The sequence below is a fragment of the Plectropomus leopardus genome, chromosome 4 (assembly GCF_008729295.1).
Source record: "Plectropomus leopardus isolate mb chromosome 4, YSFRI_Pleo_2.0, whole genome shotgun sequence".
NCBI lineage: Eukaryota > Metazoa > Chordata > Actinopteri > Perciformes > Serranidae > Plectropomus > Plectropomus leopardus.
The window spans coordinates 9,508,661-9,528,628 of record NC_056466.1 but is presented as its reverse complement, the minus strand read 5'-3'; the positions used below and the strand labels follow the sequence as shown (position 1 = coordinate 9,528,628).

Here is a 19,968-nt window from a genome sequence, read left to right as displayed (position 1 = left end):
TCCAGATGATTACATTTTAGCCTGTTTGGCCACAGCAGTCTCACTCAAAATTTCAAAAAGTGTTCTTCAAATCAGTCACTCAGTCTCAAAAACATGGGAAAACAGGGTCCAGGTTGAAAAAGACCAAACTTACCATTTTAAAGCTTCAAAGCTCATACATGAACAACCACATTTCTTTAAAAAAATCTAAGAATTATTTAATTAGTACATGCATTCAATTCATTCAACCCTACACAATAAAAGCCCCCCTCCCCCCTGAGTGACACTCATCAATAGAGTACCAAGCTATTCAAAGCTTTTTACAAAGTCCCTGATTTCAGCACAGCAGATATTCAGAAATAAAAAATAAAATCACAAATCATTTATAGAAACAGATAGATTGGTTAAAAAAATAAGTAGAAAGAAGAAAAGAAAATAATCATTATATTCACCTCCTTTATACAGACCAGACTCCACATTAAACAGGATTTCACTTAAAGCTCTATGTATTCAGCAGGTTGGCTCTTAAACACCAACGTCCCTCCTCCTTCTTTTAGACGTCTGATTGAATTCTCCTGAAAAACAACACAGAGTTTAATTAAACTGTTGCTTAATGAAAACTACATCTATCATCGGGTCCCTACTTGCTGCAGCACTTTAAATCAAACATTTTAAATCATAACTTGCAAAAATCATGACATGTAAAACTCTGCATGATCATTTCTCATGATCCAGCACTGATGATCCAGCTATAAATGCACTTTTCAAATTAAAATTTGTTACATTGTGATACATTTTATGCCCAGTGTCCAAACCTGTGTCCAAACCTGTGTCAAATCATCAACCATCAAATCCAGCTGACTTACTATACTGACCTCTGTCTCCTTTTTGTCCTCTGCGTCCATCTCTGCCTGGAAGGCCTCGTTCACCTGCGTCCACACAGAGTGAAATTATTTTCAGGTTTGAGCAGCTCATTAAGAACCAAATGCTGAAGGCAGAATGAACATATAGATTAAGAGTGGAAAAGTGAAAAAATATTCAAAAAATTAATGTAGATTTCTATTATTATTTATTAATATTATCGTAGATTTAATGTACAACCCCATTTTTCAGCCAATTCATTTTGAGCTGTTAAAATCACATATGACTGAAAAAAGCAATGAACACACTCATATTGCATAGTAAAAAGTGTCATGTTTAAAGGTCCAATGTGTAGGATTTGGGGGCATCTATTGGTAGAAAAGGTATATAATATTCATAACTATGTTTTCAGTAATTTATAATCATCTGAAACAAAGAATCATCATGTTTTCGTTACCTTAACCCTTTGAAAAATTTAAGCAAGAAAAGAGGAAAAGACTAAAAAAAAGGCAAGAAATTAATAAAATTCACAAGAAAATGACCTGGAAAATAGTTTAAGAAACAACAACAAAAAAATGATTAAAAAAGAAAGTTTTGAAAAAAAGGAAGTGTAAAAAGTTCTTAAATGTGTAATTTTGTAACACAATTTTAAAAATGAAATTAGGAGAATTTTAGGTACAGTTTTACCTTGCTTTTTTTTTTTTTTTTTTAAATCTAAATCTTCTGTTTTCTTGCAATTTGTGGAACATTTATTAGTCGCTCACTGACTTTTTCCCATGTTTTTATAAGATATCAAACATGTTTTCTCAGGGTTCAAAGGTTTAAATACTTGTGAAAGAAATCTGAAGGCAGCTCAAGAAAAGTGATGTTGCTCCAGGATTCAAATGGTTAAAATGAGACATTTATATCTAAACACAGAGCGGGTCCTCTTCCATGGAGTCCACCATGATGTTCTACGGCAGCCCAGAATGGCCAAACCAAACACTGGCTCTTGATAGGACCATTGTGTTTTTATGTCTTGGTGTTGGCAGCTGTAGTTCTCCTACATGCTTGGCACACACCTCACTGCTAGATGCCACTAAATGTTACACACTGAACCTTTAAATCTAAAACACTGTAGCCACTATGAAAACAATGATCTACCTCTTTCTCCTTTTGGCCCTGGGAATCCCATGTCCCCTTTCATTCCTGGTCTCCCAGGCGGTCCTACAATGGCTCCATGTGCTGTGGAGGACAAATTCAGATATCATCCTTGGCAGCCCATCTTATAGCTACTTCATCCTTCTTATGTTTTTAATGTAACATTTTAGAGGTAAATGCTTCTTTACTTTTGATGTATTCCACTAAATCAGTAACATTTGTGTGGGAACCAAACAATCGGCTGTATCCAGGGGGACCTGGAGGGCCAGGTGGTCCCGGTGGTCCTTGGATGGCTCGTTCATTGTGGTTCCGTTCAAAGTCACGTAGCAGACCATGAGCTGGAAAATGCAATCCAAAATGTTTCAACTATTACCTATACAACTTGTGTTTTATTGTAGGTTTTGATTTAAGTTTTGGAACATCATAGTGCATTTGCCTACATTTGATGTATTCCAGCAGATCTGTGGCATTTCCATGGGAACCAAACCACCGGCTGTATCCAGGGGGACCTGCGGGGCCGGGCGGTCCTGGAGGTCCATGGAAGACACGACTGCCGTATTCCCTCACAATGTCATGCAGCACACCTCGGGCTGCGAATGACACAAAACTCTCTGTGATGCATTTTTATCTTATTTTGGTTTCATTCATCACCATAAAAATAATTAAAAGACTTAAAGAACGCTATTCTGTATCATGATGTTTGGCATTAGGGCATTGGAGTACATCTGAGTATGACATCATATGTTTTTACATATGATTTATTCTACCTGATCTGAAACGGATCCTCAGTTGGAAATGAAATGTTAGTGACAAAGATGCAGCTTGTAATCATGAGGTTCTTCAATGTAATGGCAGCCGTTCATTTATAAAAGCACCAAAACCTCCTAGTGACTTACATTTGATATATTCCACCACATCCACAACATTTTCACGGGAACTAAGCCATTGGCTTTGTCCAGGCGATCCTGGAAGTCCAGGAGGTCCTGGAGGTCCTTGAACAAGACGTTCAGAGTCTCTCACAACATCACGCAGCAGACCGTGAGCTGCATGTGGAGACCAGTAAACTTTAGTGTATAGTATAGTAACGACGCCAAGGTTCAGAGGGTGAAAACCTGTAATTTGTGATGAAGTTCATAACACACTCCCTGTGGATCACCTACATTTGATGTAATCAGTTACTTTGATAGCCATGCTGGAGTAGTCTCCAGTGTCCACAGTCCAGACTCTGGTGCCGGGTATGCCTGGTTCTCCCTTGTGTCCCGGAGGTCCGGGAGGACCTGGCGTACCAGGATTTCCGAACATAGCCCCTCTAACACTGTCACCTGGAGACAAAACAACAGAACTCGATAGCATAAGAAAAAATAACTTAGTTAACATTGGGCCACATTATAAAGGCAGATTTATGAAGTGACATTTTGTGGAGGTCTATGCTGAGACTGTGACTTAATTTAACCTTTAAAGTACTATTTTGTATCATTGTTAAATGCAAGGTCATTTTGTATGCACTGCTTTTTAGCCTATATGCTAAAGTGTAGCAGAAAACACCAAAACCTTCTTAAACCTCACTCATGCCCTTGAACAAGTCAAGCACCATGAATTAGCTCAGTCACAAGTCGTACACTTAAGTGTAAACGCTACATCCCATTGTGCTGTGCTCTATATTTTAATTTATTTGAATTTGACTTACTCATTTATTTTAGTATGTGTGTTTGTGTGGAGTACTTTGTGTGTCTGAAAAGGGCTATATAAAAAAAGCTTTACTTACAAACTCACTTAATTTAAATTTCTTTCTCCAGTTTAAAATTGGTGAAATGTTTCTTTCAACTCACTCTTGACGTATTGTTGTTGCTCTGCTTTGAGTGTCTCTCTGTTGGCATGTTCAGCATAGGAAACCAGTCCGTGGACTTGACCGGGTGGGCCCTCGGGCCCAGGGGGACCAGGGGGGCCTGGTAGACCTCTAAAGGCAACACCTTTGGGAAAATGGAAAGATGCAGAGGCAGACAAAATGCATTTTATAGAAGTATATTTTCACAGATGAATTCCTCAAAAACTGATGATGCTCATTTCAGACTCACTCTGCAGGTACTCATGAATTTCTGGACCGATGTAGTTCCCAAATCCTTGTGGGCTGGGTGGACCTGTTCGCCCAGGTGGACCTGCTGGTCCAGGTGGACCTTGTGGACCAGGGATACCTGGAGAACCAGGAGGCCCCTGAGGACCCACAAGTGCTTGATGCCCAGCTAGTTGGACAATGAAATTGGACTTCTGTTATCTTAGGAATGCTTTGATTCTTATGACTTTAGATCAGACGCGACATGAACATCAACATAATGAGCACTAAAACCAGATTTCACTGAATAGCTATTTGTGTTTTTATTGTGTTTCTTACTTGACAATAAGTTTCCAGGTTGTCCAGGGATTCCAGGGAGTCCAGGAGGTCCAGGAGGTCCAGGGACACCTACCACTCCCCTCTCTGGTAACAGACAAGACCCACAGTCAGTCAATCATCCATGTTCTCTCAACAAAACACCTTTTTGATTGGTAGGTTCATCTGTGATACTCACCATTCATGAGGGAGAGGACTCGTTCAGCCACCTCCTGGGTGCTGAATCTAGAGCTGCCATGGCCTGGAGCTCCAGGAGCTCCTGGTGGACCAGGAGTACCAGAAATGTGTCTCTTCACGTCCTCTCCTTGACACAAATAATCGACACATTTTGGCAAATAGTCTCATGCGCTCTGCTCTAAATGCACTTCACGGGTGCCGTTCCTTAATCTCTGCCATCTGCAAGAAACTTTGAGAAATGAGACTTACGCTGTAATAAATTGATGATGTCAATGACAGAGATGGAGCCAGGTGGGCCTGGAGGACCAGGAGGGCCAGGCATCCGGTCATATCCTCTCCCTGGACCTGAACAGGTAGAGGGTATGTAGCTGTAGCTTGTAACTGCAGGTTTTGACATACAGATATCCTGTGTAATGATACATACTCTGGATGTAAGCAATGACACGATTGGCAACATCATCCACCAGACTGTCCCCTGCAGACCCAAGAGCCCCCGGTGTTCCTGGAGGCCCTGGAGGTCCTGGAGGCCCGGCCAGGTACTGCCTGATGTCACTACCTGTTTGCCAAGACAATGTTGTCTCACTCAGATCACTTGACTTAGCTCTTTGTTTCATTCAGTCGTAGTTCTACATTAATCAAAGCAAATAAATATATAGCTCACTCTGAATGTATTCTGCAATGTACTGTCCCACATCAGTTGATCCAGATCCACTTCCATCTCTTCCTGGAGGACCAGGTGGACCAGGTGGTCCAGGTGGGCCTGGGGTCCACCCATCAGATGATCGAGATCTACTGCCATCCCTTCCTGGTGGACCAGGAGGTCCAGGTGGTCCAGGTGGGCCTGGGGCCCCAGAACTATATGAGACACCTGGTATGAAAACAAAAACTCTCTAATAAAATAACACGCACAAAAAGAAAAAGACTTAAATTGTAAATGAGAACAAGATTTTCAGAGATAGCTATTATTATTGCTACGAAGGTACCAGATTATCAGCACACTCCTATAAAATTGCCAGACTTATAATACACAATGTAAATAAATCAATAAATCAATAAAGGATCAAAATTAATGCAGTAGAGTCAGAGATATATTCCCTGTCAAATCTGGCTGCCCAAATGTTTTACAGCTTGATCAGGCAGAGATTCAGGTGTGTTATGCTATTAGCAGTTTATGTGGTCGCTATCTTCAAACAAAAAAAATGGAGTTCCCCTTTAAAATTAAAATCTTGATCACCCAATTATTTTATATTAACCATTAATGTCAGATGACTTATTGAAATGTGAAAGGGTAAAGGTTGTAGTATATGTCAATATTGCAGGATCCCTCCAGCTCTCACTGAGAATTACCCCTTTTTGTCAAAATGTTCTTAATTGGAAGCTAAAAAGATTTGTATTTTGGACCATTTTTGCATCACTGTCAGGTTTCTTATTTGTCATCAGTAATTGCAGCTGGCTGCTTGCAACACTGCCGACCTTCTAAAAACACGGCACTAGAGAAGATTATTATTAAGATAGTCTTAATACATGATATGATTTATTTAGGATGGTTTTACCATCAGAGACCCTGGAGATTCCTGAAGCACTGGGGACTCCTGCATCGCCTGCAAGGTACACATAAACAGTTTAAGAGACAAAATCTAGCATTTGCTGACTACTTAATAAAGACTTAATCCTGTAAATTAACACAAAAACAAAATAATATGATGAGTTACAGAGGATCAAAACATTTGGCTGAGTTTACCTTTAGGTCCTTGTGGTCCCTCTGGGCCCTCTGGCCCCTCTGGGCCTGGCGGACCCTGAGGCCCCCTTGGTCCAGGGTGGCCTGGGAAACCTGACATGAAAACACTGATTTAGCTTCTGGTAAAAGAGTTTGGAGGTTCATTAATGACTCTCGAAATACCTCAAAAACAGCAAAACACACTCCACCTTCTGATGAAGGTCACAAGATGAGTCTGAAAGCTCTGGGAAATTTCCAGTTATTGGACCTTTTTTTTTTTTTTTGGGCAAACTAACTTAATAAATTCTCTTATATTTAAAGCATACATAGAGCATAGAAAAGTTCAAAGTTATATAATTAGGCTGTGGAAAATTCTTAAAATATTTCTCCTAAAATCTAAACTCATTTTGGACTTGGCAGTGCCCACAAGTAGTGACTGTTACATGAAATAAGACCACCATAGATTCAGACTCATTGACTTACCAGTGCCCGGCGGCCCTGGACTCCCTGGGAGACCTGGTTGACCTGGTTCACCTGAAAACAATGAGGACAACAATTAGGACAGTATGTTTTTTTTTTATTTTTAAGTCTGTCACTTCTAAACACCAAACACTTCTCACCTTGGTACCCTTGTGGTCCCTGGTCACCTGAGGATAATGAATGATTAGATGAATGAAATATGATTGTAGATATAAACGCATTGTTTTTGGAAGCATTTGATTTGTCACACTTACCTGCTATACCCTGTGGGCCTTGGGGTCCTGGTGGTCCTGGTGGGCCAGCAAAAAAGGTTTCTAAGACAAAATAGGTATCGACATGTCAAACATGTCAAGCAAAGACAGTTGAGACTGAATTTGACAAGTGTCCAGATGTCTTAGGACCTGCAATATATCTGAAGTGAGATTTTGTTCACCTACCTGAGGTAGGCACAAAGCTGCCTGGCTCTCCTTTCTGTCCACGAGGTCCAGGTAAACCAACTCCTGTGAGGTCAGCAGAAGAAGAAAATCTTTTCATTCTGACTCTGTTTAAATCATCCTGTATGCTGATGATCTCGGTATCTATTTGCCAGTCTGTGTAATGCAAAATGCTTGTTTACCTGGCTCTCCCACAGGACCTCTGCGTCCTGGAGGACCCTGTATTGTCTCACCTAAACAAGAGTTACAACAGCTTTTGAAAAATCATTACTTTTACCTAAGCACCAACAAATGTTCTTAATATATTACAAATAGGTTTTGACATACCAGGAGGACCAGGTGCTCCAGGAGGGCCTGGAGGGCCTGGTGGGCCAGAAAATCGAGCAGCTGATGAAAGTCCTGTTAGAAGTAAAATGAAAAGTCTAACTGTTATCCTTGATTAATTTGTGCCAAAGAAAGAAATTAAAGAAACAGAGAGGTACCCACTGTCGGATCGGGTGGAACTGATGGTTTCTGTATCAGTGAAACTACCAGGCTCGCCAGGTTTTCCTGGCTCTCCCTTTTCTCCTTTCTCTCCTCGTTCTCCCTGAGGTCCTATCAGTGTACCATCACAGAAAAAAACAATATGTATCAACAATCCTTAAATCAATCTGTTCTCATCTCAGATGGGTAACATGGGTCAAGAGTCTGGATTTACCAGGTTGTCCTGGAACACCAGCGGGGCCAATGGGACCAGACAGACCATGGGTTCCAGCAGGACCTGGAGGCCCAGGAGGCCCTGGTGGTCCGGGAACAGCCACAGTATTGGAGCCAACTAGAAACAAAATGCAGGAGACAAACATCAGTTACCTTTAACTTGACTTTGTGTTAAAACTTAAGGCCAAACTGGCATCTTACTTGGAGCGATGACTTTACCAGGTGATCCTGGTTCCCCTGAAAGACAGCAGCATGATCGATTACACAATGAATCTTTCCATTATAGACATACACTATAACAACAATTTGATTTAGTAGTTAGGGGTACATTGGCAAGATAATTTGATTCCATTTACATAACTAACACCATTTTTTCTAATGTAGTTCTCATGTATACATGTTTACAAGCTAAGTGTGTATGCAAGCTTTCAATAAGGCATGATAGTGCTTAATTTAATGATGGCAGTGTCAGACAATCTGTTGCTCCAACACTTTGATCCAGACTGAAATATCCTAAAATATCTGAATGGATTTTAATGACATTTTGTACAGGAATTCAAGGTCCACAGAGACTGAATTGTCACAACTTGAGCCATATTTGGGAAACACAACTGATTGCATCATTGCTGTTCATACTGCTGTATCAGACAGTGTAAGGGTACCTGGGGGACCAGCATCTCCAGGAAGTCCAGGTGGTCCTCTAACACCGGGAAGTCCCATTGAACCCGTGTCACCTGCATAGAGCGAGACTCTCAATTACAGCATAATTCTCACCTCAAAACAAACTGTAAATAATTGGGGATTTTTCTTTGGCTGCCATGGCAGAACGCATTATGGTTGGCACCAAGAGAGTGAATTAGCTGATGAGGTTTAATGCAGCATTAATACATATTTTTTAATATGTTAAGCTTTCAATTCACCTATAATTCCTCTAGATCCTTTTGGTCCTGCAGGGCCTTGTGGTCCAGGTTGTCCTGGTTCACCTATAACCATTAGATTAAGAACCATCAAAATCAAAACCCTCTTTCAAACACATGACGGTAACACTTTTTAATAAACATCATCAATAAATGAGAAATAATGCTATAATTGATGGTATTTTAACAGTTTATTGTTGATAAATACTGTGTAGTGCATCTATAAACATTGGGTGGCCATTATAAAATATATTATAAATCATTTATTTACAATTGACACAATAAGTTGTAGCAACATGTATACAATATGTTTGCAGCGGCACTTCACAGTATTTATTGACCTTTTGACAGGGTATTATAGTCATCAAATGCAGCTTAATAATAGGCATTTTTTTTGCTGAACAGCAGCTACTGACAAGTGGCATTTACAATATAAAGGTAAAAAATATGTGGTAAAAACTAAATCAATTTAACACTGACACAATTATAAAAGCATCATAAAGTCATTGAGTCATTCATCAGTTACACAATAAAATCTATCCAGGGTTTGCTAACATTAGCCTCAGTATCCAAGAATCATGGATGATACCAGACCAATTGTTGTAATTTATGTTGTTCAGGATATGTGAGGCTATAACACACCTGCTGGTCCACGTGACCCCCGTTCTCCCTGATCTCCTTTGATTCCTGGCGGCCCTGGTGTTCCTCGATCACCTGCATTAAAAACAATAAAAAGACATTAAGTAAAGTCCTTAATATCACTTTTAAACACCGCCCGTTGATAGCTGTCTTTGAGGTATCACCTGCACCTGTCAGTTTCTCTAAGAAACACTCAGATATTGTTGCTTTTGCTTCAGTCATTGCCCGTAGAAGTGTTCTGTCACATTGGAAAAGCCCTAATCCTCCTTTCGCCACATCCTGGTTGTTTGATTTAATGTCCTTTTTATCATTAGAAAAGTTGAAATATTCTCCTGAGAGGCTTATCTGCCAGTTTCTACAAAAGATGGCAGTCTATCATTTCCTAAATACTCTTACCTCTCTGGACCACATCTGATCCACATTGCATCTAATTTCTTGCAGTAAGCATCTTGACTATCTTTCCTATGGTGTCTCTCTGTTAAATTCTATTAAATAGTTATTTATTTTTGTTTTAATTACTTACTGGCGTTTGAGGTGTGTGGGTGGCATTTTAGGACAAGGTGGTGTTTTGTTTTTCTGTTCTACCACGCCCCAAAGAGGGTTGGGAGGGGGGAAAAACAAGCAAAAATGTGTACTTTGCAACTGATTTTTGTATAATATCAACAACAAAAAATGGCGCACTTAAAGTTGGTCTAAACTGATACTGAGACATCTTTACATAATTCATTGATTAATACTGCCATTAATTCAACCAATTAGTGTTTTGCAAAGATAATTCTTTAAGCATCTCTACATAGACTTGTTTGCTGTTACACATCATCAGTTGTTCTGAGCATATTCAAAGGTACCTTTAGCTCCTGGAGCTCCAGCATCACCCTGGATACCCTTTGGACCTGGAACACCTGCACACAAATTATCACAGGTCTACAACATCACTGCCAATCAAAAGGAAATAATGGACGAAATCAGACATTCATGTGGAACTGAGTCTTTACCGGGGATTCCTGATGCACCGTGCTCTCCCATGGCACCTAAATCAAACAAGCAAATCACAGTGGCCATTGAGTTTGGCTCCTGTATCATAGTGAATTTACCATGTCAGTTTTATTAGTGATTTGTACCTGGCATACAATTATGTTAAAAAACTGGTATGGTCCTTTAAATTTTATTCAAATCTGTCCTTGTAATGACCTTTGACCTTACCTTTCAGTCCCGTAGGTCCAGTAGTGCCAGGAGGACCGGGATGTCCTGCCTCGCCCTGAGATCCTGTCAAAGCCAGGTTTCATGATCAATGACTAAATACTAAACCATGATTCAACATGAGTGACAAACGTTTTCTACCTTTGTCTCCTTTCTCTCCAAAGCCTGGTGGTCCAGCGTCTCCGCGGGGGCCCATTGGTCCATCTCGGCCCCTCTGGCCTGCTGGTCCCTCGGGGCCCGGTTCACCTGGTCACAGAGACGCAGAGATTGAGCCCATGGTTTTCTCTTCATAGTGTCTGCTCAAATAACAAAAAAAGATTATCTATACTCTACCTGCACTTCCTTTTAGTCCCCTTGGTCCATCCAATCCTGGGTGACCCATCGGCCCAGGAGGACCTAAAGAAATAAGATATTATGAGCGGACTGCAGCATGACACCTCTGTGGGGAAAAGGCTACAAAATATTTGCTCTCAGTCTCACCTGGCAAGCCAGGAAAGCCGCTATCACCTGCAAAAGAGAGTAGTAGTATTTTTTAGTAGTTGTAGTATTTTTATTCAGTCATCACACACAACACAGCAAAGACAGAACATACTTAAAATATACACTGTAATGTACAATAAGTATATTGTATATCACGCACTGCTATTCATTACATTTTGAATATATATGCAGGACATTTCCTCACCTTTTTGTCCAAGCAGACCTGGATCACCTGACAAGAGACACACAGCTTTAAGACGGATATCAACAAAATATCAATGTCCAAATTATTTTATGTTTTGTGCAAACATGCCTTTAGGTCCTGGATCTCCTCTCTCCCCTTTAAGTGAGTATGCAAGTGTTTCTAAAAGCAGAAAAAAAGGATCAATCAGATTCAAATGTTCTAGAGGTTGTTTCAAAGACGGATATGAGCTTATGTCAAGATCATTCATGAGTTTGTTACATTGTCATACCTCTTACAGCATCCGAACGGAGTTCAGCCCTGACCAGCTGCTGAATGGCTCTCTGCAGGGCGGCACTGTCCTGTCCTACACCGCCCCCTACGCCTCCACCTGGTCCAGCAGACCCCAGGTAGATCCCATTGTCAGTGCGGGTCAGGGTGGACCCAGCAGAACTCCTGTCGATGTACGACGGGTCCAGCGGATCGATGATGTTGATGCCAGAGGAGGCCGACAAGCGGCTGGACCTGGCTGACGTAGTGCCAGTGATGGCTTCGAGAGCATCCACGCGGTTCTTGAGGCGTTTCACTTGTTCAGCTGTGAGGTCAGAGAGAAGATGATGGACATGTGTAAGTGGACTCTTATGAAGGTAAAAAACATGCTGCTATGAGACTGCACGTCTTACCCAAAGCGATGAGTCCAAAGAGGAGACCGAGGAGGAGGAGCAGGCTGAGCAGGAGGCCGAGCAGCCACTTCCACCAGCTGCAGCAGGAGCAGAAGCTTAAAGCTGAGTCAAGGCCTGAGTCACCTTTACGGATCTCTGAGAAACCAAAAAGTTGAGACAGGTTCATGTTTTCCTGTTCTGTTTGTATTGTTTCTCTAAGACAGTGAGAAAACTGGACTGGAGTCATTATAGGAGTGGTAATGTACAGTTAAAGCTGTCAGTTTAATTTTGCTAAAATTGGTGAAAAATCACATAAAATACTTTGAGCATATTGTAATTCAAGTGTTCTAATAGAAAATGTGACTCTTGCTTTAGGAAATCTAGCCCATGATGGGAGATTTTGGCCAATCACAGGCCATTTCTGAGAGAGGGTGTTCCTACTAATGCATGTGGACATCCCTTCAATAAAAGTCTGATTCAGTGGCAGAAAGTCTGGCAGATGACATTGCTTTTCTAGCACGGCAAAAACTGTCCACACTACAAACCCCAACGACGGCGGGGTGAATAATATTATATACTAAATCTTTGCTCATTCTGATAAACAGAGAGAGCGAGAGAGAGACAGAGGCCGGGGCGAGGAGGGGCTGAGTGAATGTGCATTAAATAACATTAAATTCATCAATATATAGGAAACACTGAGTCACTGTATGTCTGTAGCTGCCTGATGGGAGATGAGGCTTAAGGCAGAGGGAGGGAGAGCTGCAGGAGGAGGGTGTGTTATCACTTTCTTCACATTTTTATTGCCTTTTCCAGATTTCTGCCTACCACAACTTTAAAGCTTTAGGACTGTCATAGTGTTTGTTATTCATCTGTGAGGCCATGTTTCTGTTTGTCGATTTCCTGTTTTATTTTGTTAATATCTGTCTCTTAGGGTTTCAGATGATGTTTCAAGTTTCCCTCCTGTGTGATTTCGCTCCTTTGCTGTGTATAAACTGTGTGTTGGCTTGCATCTGTGCCAGTTTGTCTTTGTCTTGTGTAGCAAGCGTTCCATCTGTATTTCTTAAGTAAGCTTTCTTTTGCATGTTTGTGTTGGACTGTTTTTTGAGCCTGCATCAGCTCAGCCGTTTTCACATTTGTTTGCTTCGCTGACTGATCGTTTGTGTGCTTCCTTTAGAGTCATGCAAGTGGGTCTATTCTGTGTTCAGTGTTGAGAATATACTAGTGTATATAACATATTTTTGAGATTAGTCTCTTATTGTATCTAGCTTTTATAGATTTTTACATTTTTCCTAACTTGTACAATTTCTTTAAATAATAGCTGGACATTTTGGGAAGAACATCTTTGCTTTATTGCTGAGAGTTAAATGAGAAAATCAATACCACTCTCAGATAGTGAATAAGCATATTTCCTTAATTGTCAATGGACTGCTTTGATTTGCCACTTGTAGATATTTTTGGTGGGAAGTCTTGCAGGATTTGACTGTAAACCCGATATACAACATATTATAGCAAAAGGAGAAAATGGGAGCATGTACCATACCTGCATAGGTGGCTTTGTCTTTTGTGGCAACTTTAAGGGTTGCAGCTTAAAAGAAAAGAAAAAGAAAATAATGTAATTACATGCCAAACAAGAAACAGTGTATGCGATGAATCCCAAAGCAATTAAGATTTGTTGCATCTACATTTAGCATCTGTTCCATCGTCCGTTGTGCTGGATGATAGCTTCTGTTTTTCTCTCTGAAGTGAATCTCCAGAGTAGGTCGCTACAAGACACAACAGTTACAACAGTATGTGATCAGCGTACAAGTAAAAATCCTCTCAGATGTCAGTAATAATAAAAGTAAGTTAGGCAGTGGGTGAGTATGCATACACAGTAGCACTTAGTAGTATTTACCTGAAGCACTTCCAGGTGTAGCAGATATGAACTGCTTCCCTGTGTCTTTGGTCATCACCAGCCGCTCCGTCTCCTTCGTTACAGGAGAGTTCCCCTTCTCTATCAGCACAAACTTAAAGTCTTTGCCCGAGGCATCGTCAATAATGGGACTTCTAGGTCTCACTAAGAAACAAACAAGACATTAAAAACTCAAATATCATAAAAATGTAAATAATTCGCATGCAGTAATACAGTTGCAGTGGACTAATGTCTGTGTGATGAAGACATTTTGAACAACTAAAAGTTCAAAAGGACTTGATTCCAGTCACTTTGATACCTCAAAACTAAAGAATTTTATTTACTATACTATATTTCACTGTATGATGGATGTAAAGCCAATTGTAAAGGCGTATAGTGTCTAACAAAAGTGGGTAAAACTCTTTTTTACTAATGACAAACCTACTTTCAAATACAGTACCTGTGGTAGGACTGATTCCAGGGCCAGACACATTTTTCTGCACACCGTACACTGACAGGAGACAAACGCGCACATTTAGACACAAATTCATAATTCCAAAAAACATAACAGTTCTAAAGCTTAAAGAACAGACATCTTTTTTTACATTAACTACTGTGTGGATGAATGACAGTTTCACCAAATATGAAAGAGAAGTTATTTTTTCTAAAAATTGTACTCATAATCATCTGTACTTTTAACTGTAATGTTTCCTTATTGTGCCACTGCATCTCTGACATCTCTTTAGTGGCTCATTTACCCATTTTTTGGTGATTCTGACTGACTATCTTGACAAGTTAAAAATTGACTACACTCAAAAGGTCATTTGACATAGTATCTAAAACATTTTATTTTTGAGGTGATATATTGTCAGGTTAATATTTAATGTTTTACCTATTTGTGTGTTGGTTCCAGTGGAAGAGAGTAGTGTGGGGCTTGTACTGACCAGGTTATTCTGAACACCGTACACAGGAACTGAGGCAGAAGGGGAAATAATACAGTTATCTACTGTCAGTGCCAAACTAACAATGTGAAAAATCCAAAGGGGGCTGTGAGATGACAGGACGAGGCTCACCTGTGGTGCCCAGAGTTAGACTGCTCACAGAGGGAGAGCGGAGCGTCAGGTTGTTCTGAACTCCTGAACAAGCAGAACAGAGTAGAGTCACATATTTCCATCTTCAGACACAGTTGGCAAAGAAAATAAAAACGTATATATAAAGTGAGGGCTTATTCACTAAAACTACATTTTTTCCTCTAAATGCCAAATTAATTGTCACTTGTTTCTACTTTATACTTCTACTTTGCTATAATTCAGATTGGAAATATTATACTTTTTAACACACTACATATTTTTTGATTACTATTTTGCAATTCTGAATAATAATACAAAATATTCTTAGCAAATAAATGATGATGTATCATTACAGATAAATATTATACTTTATTGATCACTGGGTTTAACTTCACAAATGCCAAGTTAAAACAAGAAAGTTTCACCTTTACCAGTAATTAACATTAATGTATCAACTATTATATTTCTTTCATTCATTTAATTCTTTATCTGCATTGATCTATCCCAGCTGACATAATATATATTTATTATTATGAAATGGTTCATTCTGCACATACTTTACTTTGATGCAAATATTTTTTTTTACCTCAGTGAAGTTTTGGATGTATGGCTTTTACTTTAAACTTTTTACAGGAGGTATTTTAGCTATGCAGACAGTTTGAGTTGTTATGAGTTATTAGTTTTATGTGCTGACATTTTGAGATTTTTTTAAACCCAAAATATTTGAAGTAAATGAAACCCCATATGTTCTATTTTTAATGCATTAAATATTGCATTTTCGAAATTTCAACATGAACTTTTTTTCTCAGTAATGATGTCCCTGTTAATTTAAATAATTCATTATAAACAATAATTCATTGAAACTACTGTCTTCTATAGATTTAGCTCAGAGGAAAACTGCAGTTTGTCAGCAGGTTGGGGATGTTATCGTTATTGACTGACCTGTCGGGTAAAGGGCCGAGGTAGGCGACAGGTTGTTGGGATTTGTGTTGTAACTGTAACCACTGCTCACACCTCCAGACCAAATGCTGTCATACTGGTCTAGTGCGGAAGACAGAAAGATGACAGACAAATAAGTGGAAAATTAAAAAGTGAGGGCAGGTGTAAAGCAGAAAATGTACTATAAAATAATCATGCATAACAACTTAAAAACGATATGAATTTTAATAACATAATTAAAGATAACAGGAATAGTGGCTGATTGGTTGAACCTGCGCTCAAGCTCTCAGACATGGTCCTCGGTTCCACGCTGGCCTTCTGGGGAATGGGCAGTGTGTTGTTGGGGGTCTGAGTCGGGCTGGTGCTGCTGGAGTGGTTTCCTCTCAGCAGACGCTTCACGTCATCCAGCTCGGTCCCTGCACAGCACATTAATGGACATTAATGCACATTAATGCATCATATATTATTCTTTAGTGTCAGATATGTGGACGTGCATGACAATAGAGTTATACTCACAGCTTGCAGGAGGAGAGGCACTCTGAAGCCTGGCTCTGATCTGACTCTCTAAGCAACGAGAAAAATGATTAATTGAATGTCCTTGTTGCTTTATAACCATCTAAAAATAAAGGTAAAAATGTTATTGATATGTATTGCTTATGCATTATCTCTTTAAAAACCAATGCATGGGATTTTAGAGGATCTAAATGGAATATAACTATGTTTTTTACTAGTGTATAAAATACTGAAACTAAGAAATGAGTTATCGTTAAATTAGAATGAGAATATCTACATAAGAAGCGGGTCCTCTTTCATGGAGCATACCATGTTGCACCGCCGTGTTTTAACAGTAGCCCAGACTGCATAAATGAGACATTGGTTTTGCCTGAGGCCCACCATAAATTCTGCTACACGTGGAAAGGGAGGGATGACAGGAAGGGTATTCAGTTGGTTGCAAGCTTTTATTTAACCACTAGATGGCACTAAATCCTACACACTGCTCTTTTAAATGTACTGTATCAGACATGCGGTGTACCTCTGCTCGGAGTTCTTCCTCTGGAAGCAGAACTGGAAATGCCTTAAAGAAAAAAAAAACAAAACAGAGTTTAATACATGTGCACATTGCAGAGTTCCCTAAGACTCATATTATACTCACCATACTCCTTCCTGTTGTACTCTGGAGAGGAGTTTGAGCTTGAACTTCCTGAAACATGAAGACAAAATAAAGATTAGCCTCCAGTTTATTTTCTTCTCTCCAAATGCTGTAAAGTAGTGCTGCTGACCCCCCAGTCAAACTACAAACATTGTGAAACAGACCAGACATAAAGGCACACTTTTGTACTCTGTGTAGTAGTATATATAGTACACAGAATATTAGATTTAAAGCTAAAATGTTTCTATTTGGGTTTATATTCTGTCACTTTAGACATACAAAGGAATAAACAAAATGGGGATGTTAATGTTTCAGATAAGCTGCAAAGTGATGATAATGGGAATCCATAAGAGGTGTGGTTAAAAGGTAGGGGATACTTTACAACACACACACACACACACACACACACACACACACATATATATATATATAGTTTGTCTTGTCTTATGAATATGTTGTAGAAAAAGAATAATTAAAAAAAGAAAATCAGTAAAGCAGCGTGAATGAATTGACCAACCATCAAAGACATCTGACAGAGCTGTTGCCATGGCAGTTGTGCTCTTCCTCTCTTTGGGAACAGGTGAGTAAGTGACAGCTGAGGATGATCCTCTCTTCGCTGCTCCAGATCCTCCTGAACTGCTGGTCTTCGTCACTGTCGTAACTGTCACAGCACCGAGACCCCTTTCCCTTTTTCCTTCTCTACCACCAGAAGACATGCCAGAGGACCCCCCTCCAGTGGCCTTAAACTCTGCCCCTGAGACCCCCGAAACTCCAGAACTCCCTCCCCCTGAAGATACAGCAGAGGACGCTCCTAGAGAAGTGATGCTGATGCCTCCGGTGCCTTTGTTTGCTCCAGATCCACCAGAGCTGCTGGATGTGGTGATCAGAACCGAGCTGCTTGTGCCAGTAGAGCCTCCTGACGCAGCTCTTTCACCTGACCCTCCTGCACCCAGAGAAAGATCACCTAGAGGAAAAAAAGATAAATTATTGTGATCAGTAAGTGCATTTTTTGTTAAAATATCAACATCAAAGCCTTCATCAGAAACTCAAGTGACACTGTCCGCAGGGGCTGAAGACGTCTAACCTAAATTCAGTTTTAACTACACGACTGCACAGGCAACCTTCATATTTAACCTTTGACGTGAATACCTATTTCAACCTTTTTGTCAAAAAAAACATTCCCATGTTAAGCCTCTGCATGCCTTGCAGTGTGCCTGAACATGTTCATATCACTCTTTACCATGAAATCCCTCCATTCTCATATGAGACTGATTTATGACGGGCACATATAAGATAATTGCTACTGCTGGTGCTGCCCAGGGGAGTGAGCTTTCTATTAAACATGATAAGCTGTCACCTGGAAGCTTGATGGCATGCAGCTCCCTCGAGTGGCATAATATTATCAGCATATCACTATATTTCTTTGCCAACTCCAGTGTACTTTAAAACTGCATTAATGGATTTTTTTTTTGGCCAACTGAAAGCAGAAAAACCCACTGTAAACAAAACACAGACTTACTTATTTCTGGAAACCATTAATGCATTATATTTATACGTTATAATGTAGGGGATACATTGAAACATTATGCTGGTTTACATTTCAACAAATTTAATTTAATTTAATTTAATTTAATTTAAATGAAATTTTGATCATTTGATCCGTTTTTTATTAAAAAAAAGAATACTGCAGCTTTAAATTGGCAATCTACTGTTCAAAATATGTGTAACAAAATAAGCTAAGCCACCAATATGCATGATATATGTCAGGTGCGAAGATTTCTAATAGCACAGCTTACTTTGCAATTTTATATTTCAGAACAGCCACATTCATAGGCCAAAACCTCTCAGATCTTACCTCCACCACCTCCTCCACCACAGCTCACAGTCCTGGTCGTAACTAGATCATCCATCCAATGCTAGCTGTTGCAATACAAACAGAACACACACTGTTTTTTGTGCTAGAAAGAAATCCCGAGAAAAAGAAAGCTATACTTTGTTCAATATGAAAGACTAAAACTGTGAAAAAGCAGATTTTCATTACATTGAACTGAAAGGTTACTGCACCCTGAGGCAGTGTTTGGACACAGTCCTTTCATCATTTCATACTGTTGCAATTTGTGTGGTCGTATTTCTTTCCTTTGTCTCTTGTGGAAAAGGCTCTTTAGAAACCAACATGCCACTGATTTAAAGCGTTCACCTGGAGATGTATAGAAAGGGCGTAGCTCTAACTCACTTGATGAATGTGGCTTTTCTTTTTAACAAAAGGGACCTACAGTATGAAGGCAGATCACTACAGAAGCTCAGCTGAAACAGGTATGAGGTTTCAGTCATAGCTGGGGGTAATGGCATTAAATCTTTGCCCAGCAGTCATACAGGTGGACTGAAACTAGTGCTTATTACTAAAGGCATGTACAGACTCTGTCAGAGCAGAGGCACACACTGACTCAGGCAATTTGGTCGGATAATAATAAACACTCTATAAAAAGTGACATCCTGAAAGTCAGGTAATTGTTTTCAAAGGATGTAATTATGTGTAGCTGCCTGCCTGTTAATCTCAGTGTCCCCAGGTCAGATCTGTTGGTGGTTTGGGGTGCTTGCGAGCACTGCTGAGTGCTACAGTGTCATTTATCATGCTGCCAACAGGGGGCACCAGAGTCTCACATTTTCAAATGTCACACATGGTGGCTTTCAAAAGTCACATCATTATGTTTTTTTCTGCTGAAGCAGACTACGGTAGTGCCAGCCAAATGTTGGTTAATGTTGCTGTGCCTACCTGCTCTGCCATAATGCAAAATCTTATGTGTCGATATATGTGCAGACTTTCTATTTCAGAAAATTGTATTAATCAGACTTTGGCAAACCCAGAGCTGAGACTGGAGCCACTGGTGGTGTGGTTTGTTTGTGGGTGGGTGGGTGGGTTTTTTAATCATATTTATCTTATCTATTGTATTTTTGCTCAAAGACTATTG

The 19,968-nt window shown here is 39.9% G+C and overlaps 1 protein-coding gene across 1 annotated transcript; it reads right to left on the bottom strand.

Annotated features, from left to right (window-relative positions):
- Window positions 1–504: 504 nt before the first annotated feature.
- Window positions 505–18,909, bottom strand: LOC121942593 (collagen alpha-1(XVII) chain-like). Its single transcript, XM_042485848.1, has 53 exons — window positions 18,855–18,909; window positions 17,770–17,963; window positions 17,517–17,739; window positions 17,003–17,050; window positions 16,883–16,924; window positions 16,366–16,413; window positions 16,122–16,265; window positions 15,853–15,951; window positions 14,914–14,976; window positions 14,733–14,813; window positions 14,301–14,351; window positions 13,844–14,005; window positions 13,632–13,712; window positions 13,490–13,534; window positions 11,971–12,105; window positions 11,580–11,882; window positions 11,420–11,470; window positions 11,312–11,338; window positions 11,107–11,133; window positions 10,960–11,022; window positions 10,768–10,872; window positions 10,630–10,692; window positions 10,422–10,457; window positions 10,275–10,328; window positions 9,430–9,501; window positions 8,791–8,853; window positions 8,533–8,604; window positions 8,072–8,107; window positions 7,872–7,988; window positions 7,661–7,768; window positions 7,502–7,573; window positions 7,357–7,407; window positions 7,178–7,240; window positions 6,995–7,054; window positions 6,881–6,907; window positions 6,744–6,794; window positions 6,285–6,374; window positions 6,097–6,144; window positions 5,385–5,411; window positions 5,205–5,303; window positions 4,968–5,099; window positions 4,793–4,888; window positions 4,545–4,670; window positions 4,370–4,453; window positions 4,056–4,220; window positions 3,810–3,950; window positions 3,141–3,302; window positions 2,877–3,023; window positions 2,421–2,570; window positions 2,169–2,318; window positions 1,984–2,064; window positions 855–908; window positions 505–554 (listed from the first exon to the last, which is right to left on the bottom strand). The coding sequence occupies exons 1-53, from the start codon at window positions 18,907–18,909 to the stop codon at window positions 505–507; spliced, it is 4,794 nt and encodes a 1,597-aa protein (XP_042341782.1).
- Between the last annotated feature and the right edge of the window lie 1,059 nt (window positions 18,910–19,968).

Bases quoted from the DNA above. Each gene is read 5' to 3' on its own strand.
- LOC121942593 (XM_042485848.1), bottom strand. From the start codon at position 18,909: ATGGATGATCTAGTTACGACCAGGACTGTGAGCTGTGGTGGAGGAGGT. The intron at 7,055-7,177 runs GTAGGTGAACAA...ATTTTGTCTTAG, and splicing joins CAGCTTTGTGCCTACCTCAG to AAACCTTTTTTGCTGGCCCA. The intron at 6,795-6,880 runs GTGAGAAGTGTT...CATTGTTTTCAG, and splicing joins GGGACCACAAGGGTACCAAG to GTGAACCAGGTCAACCAGGT.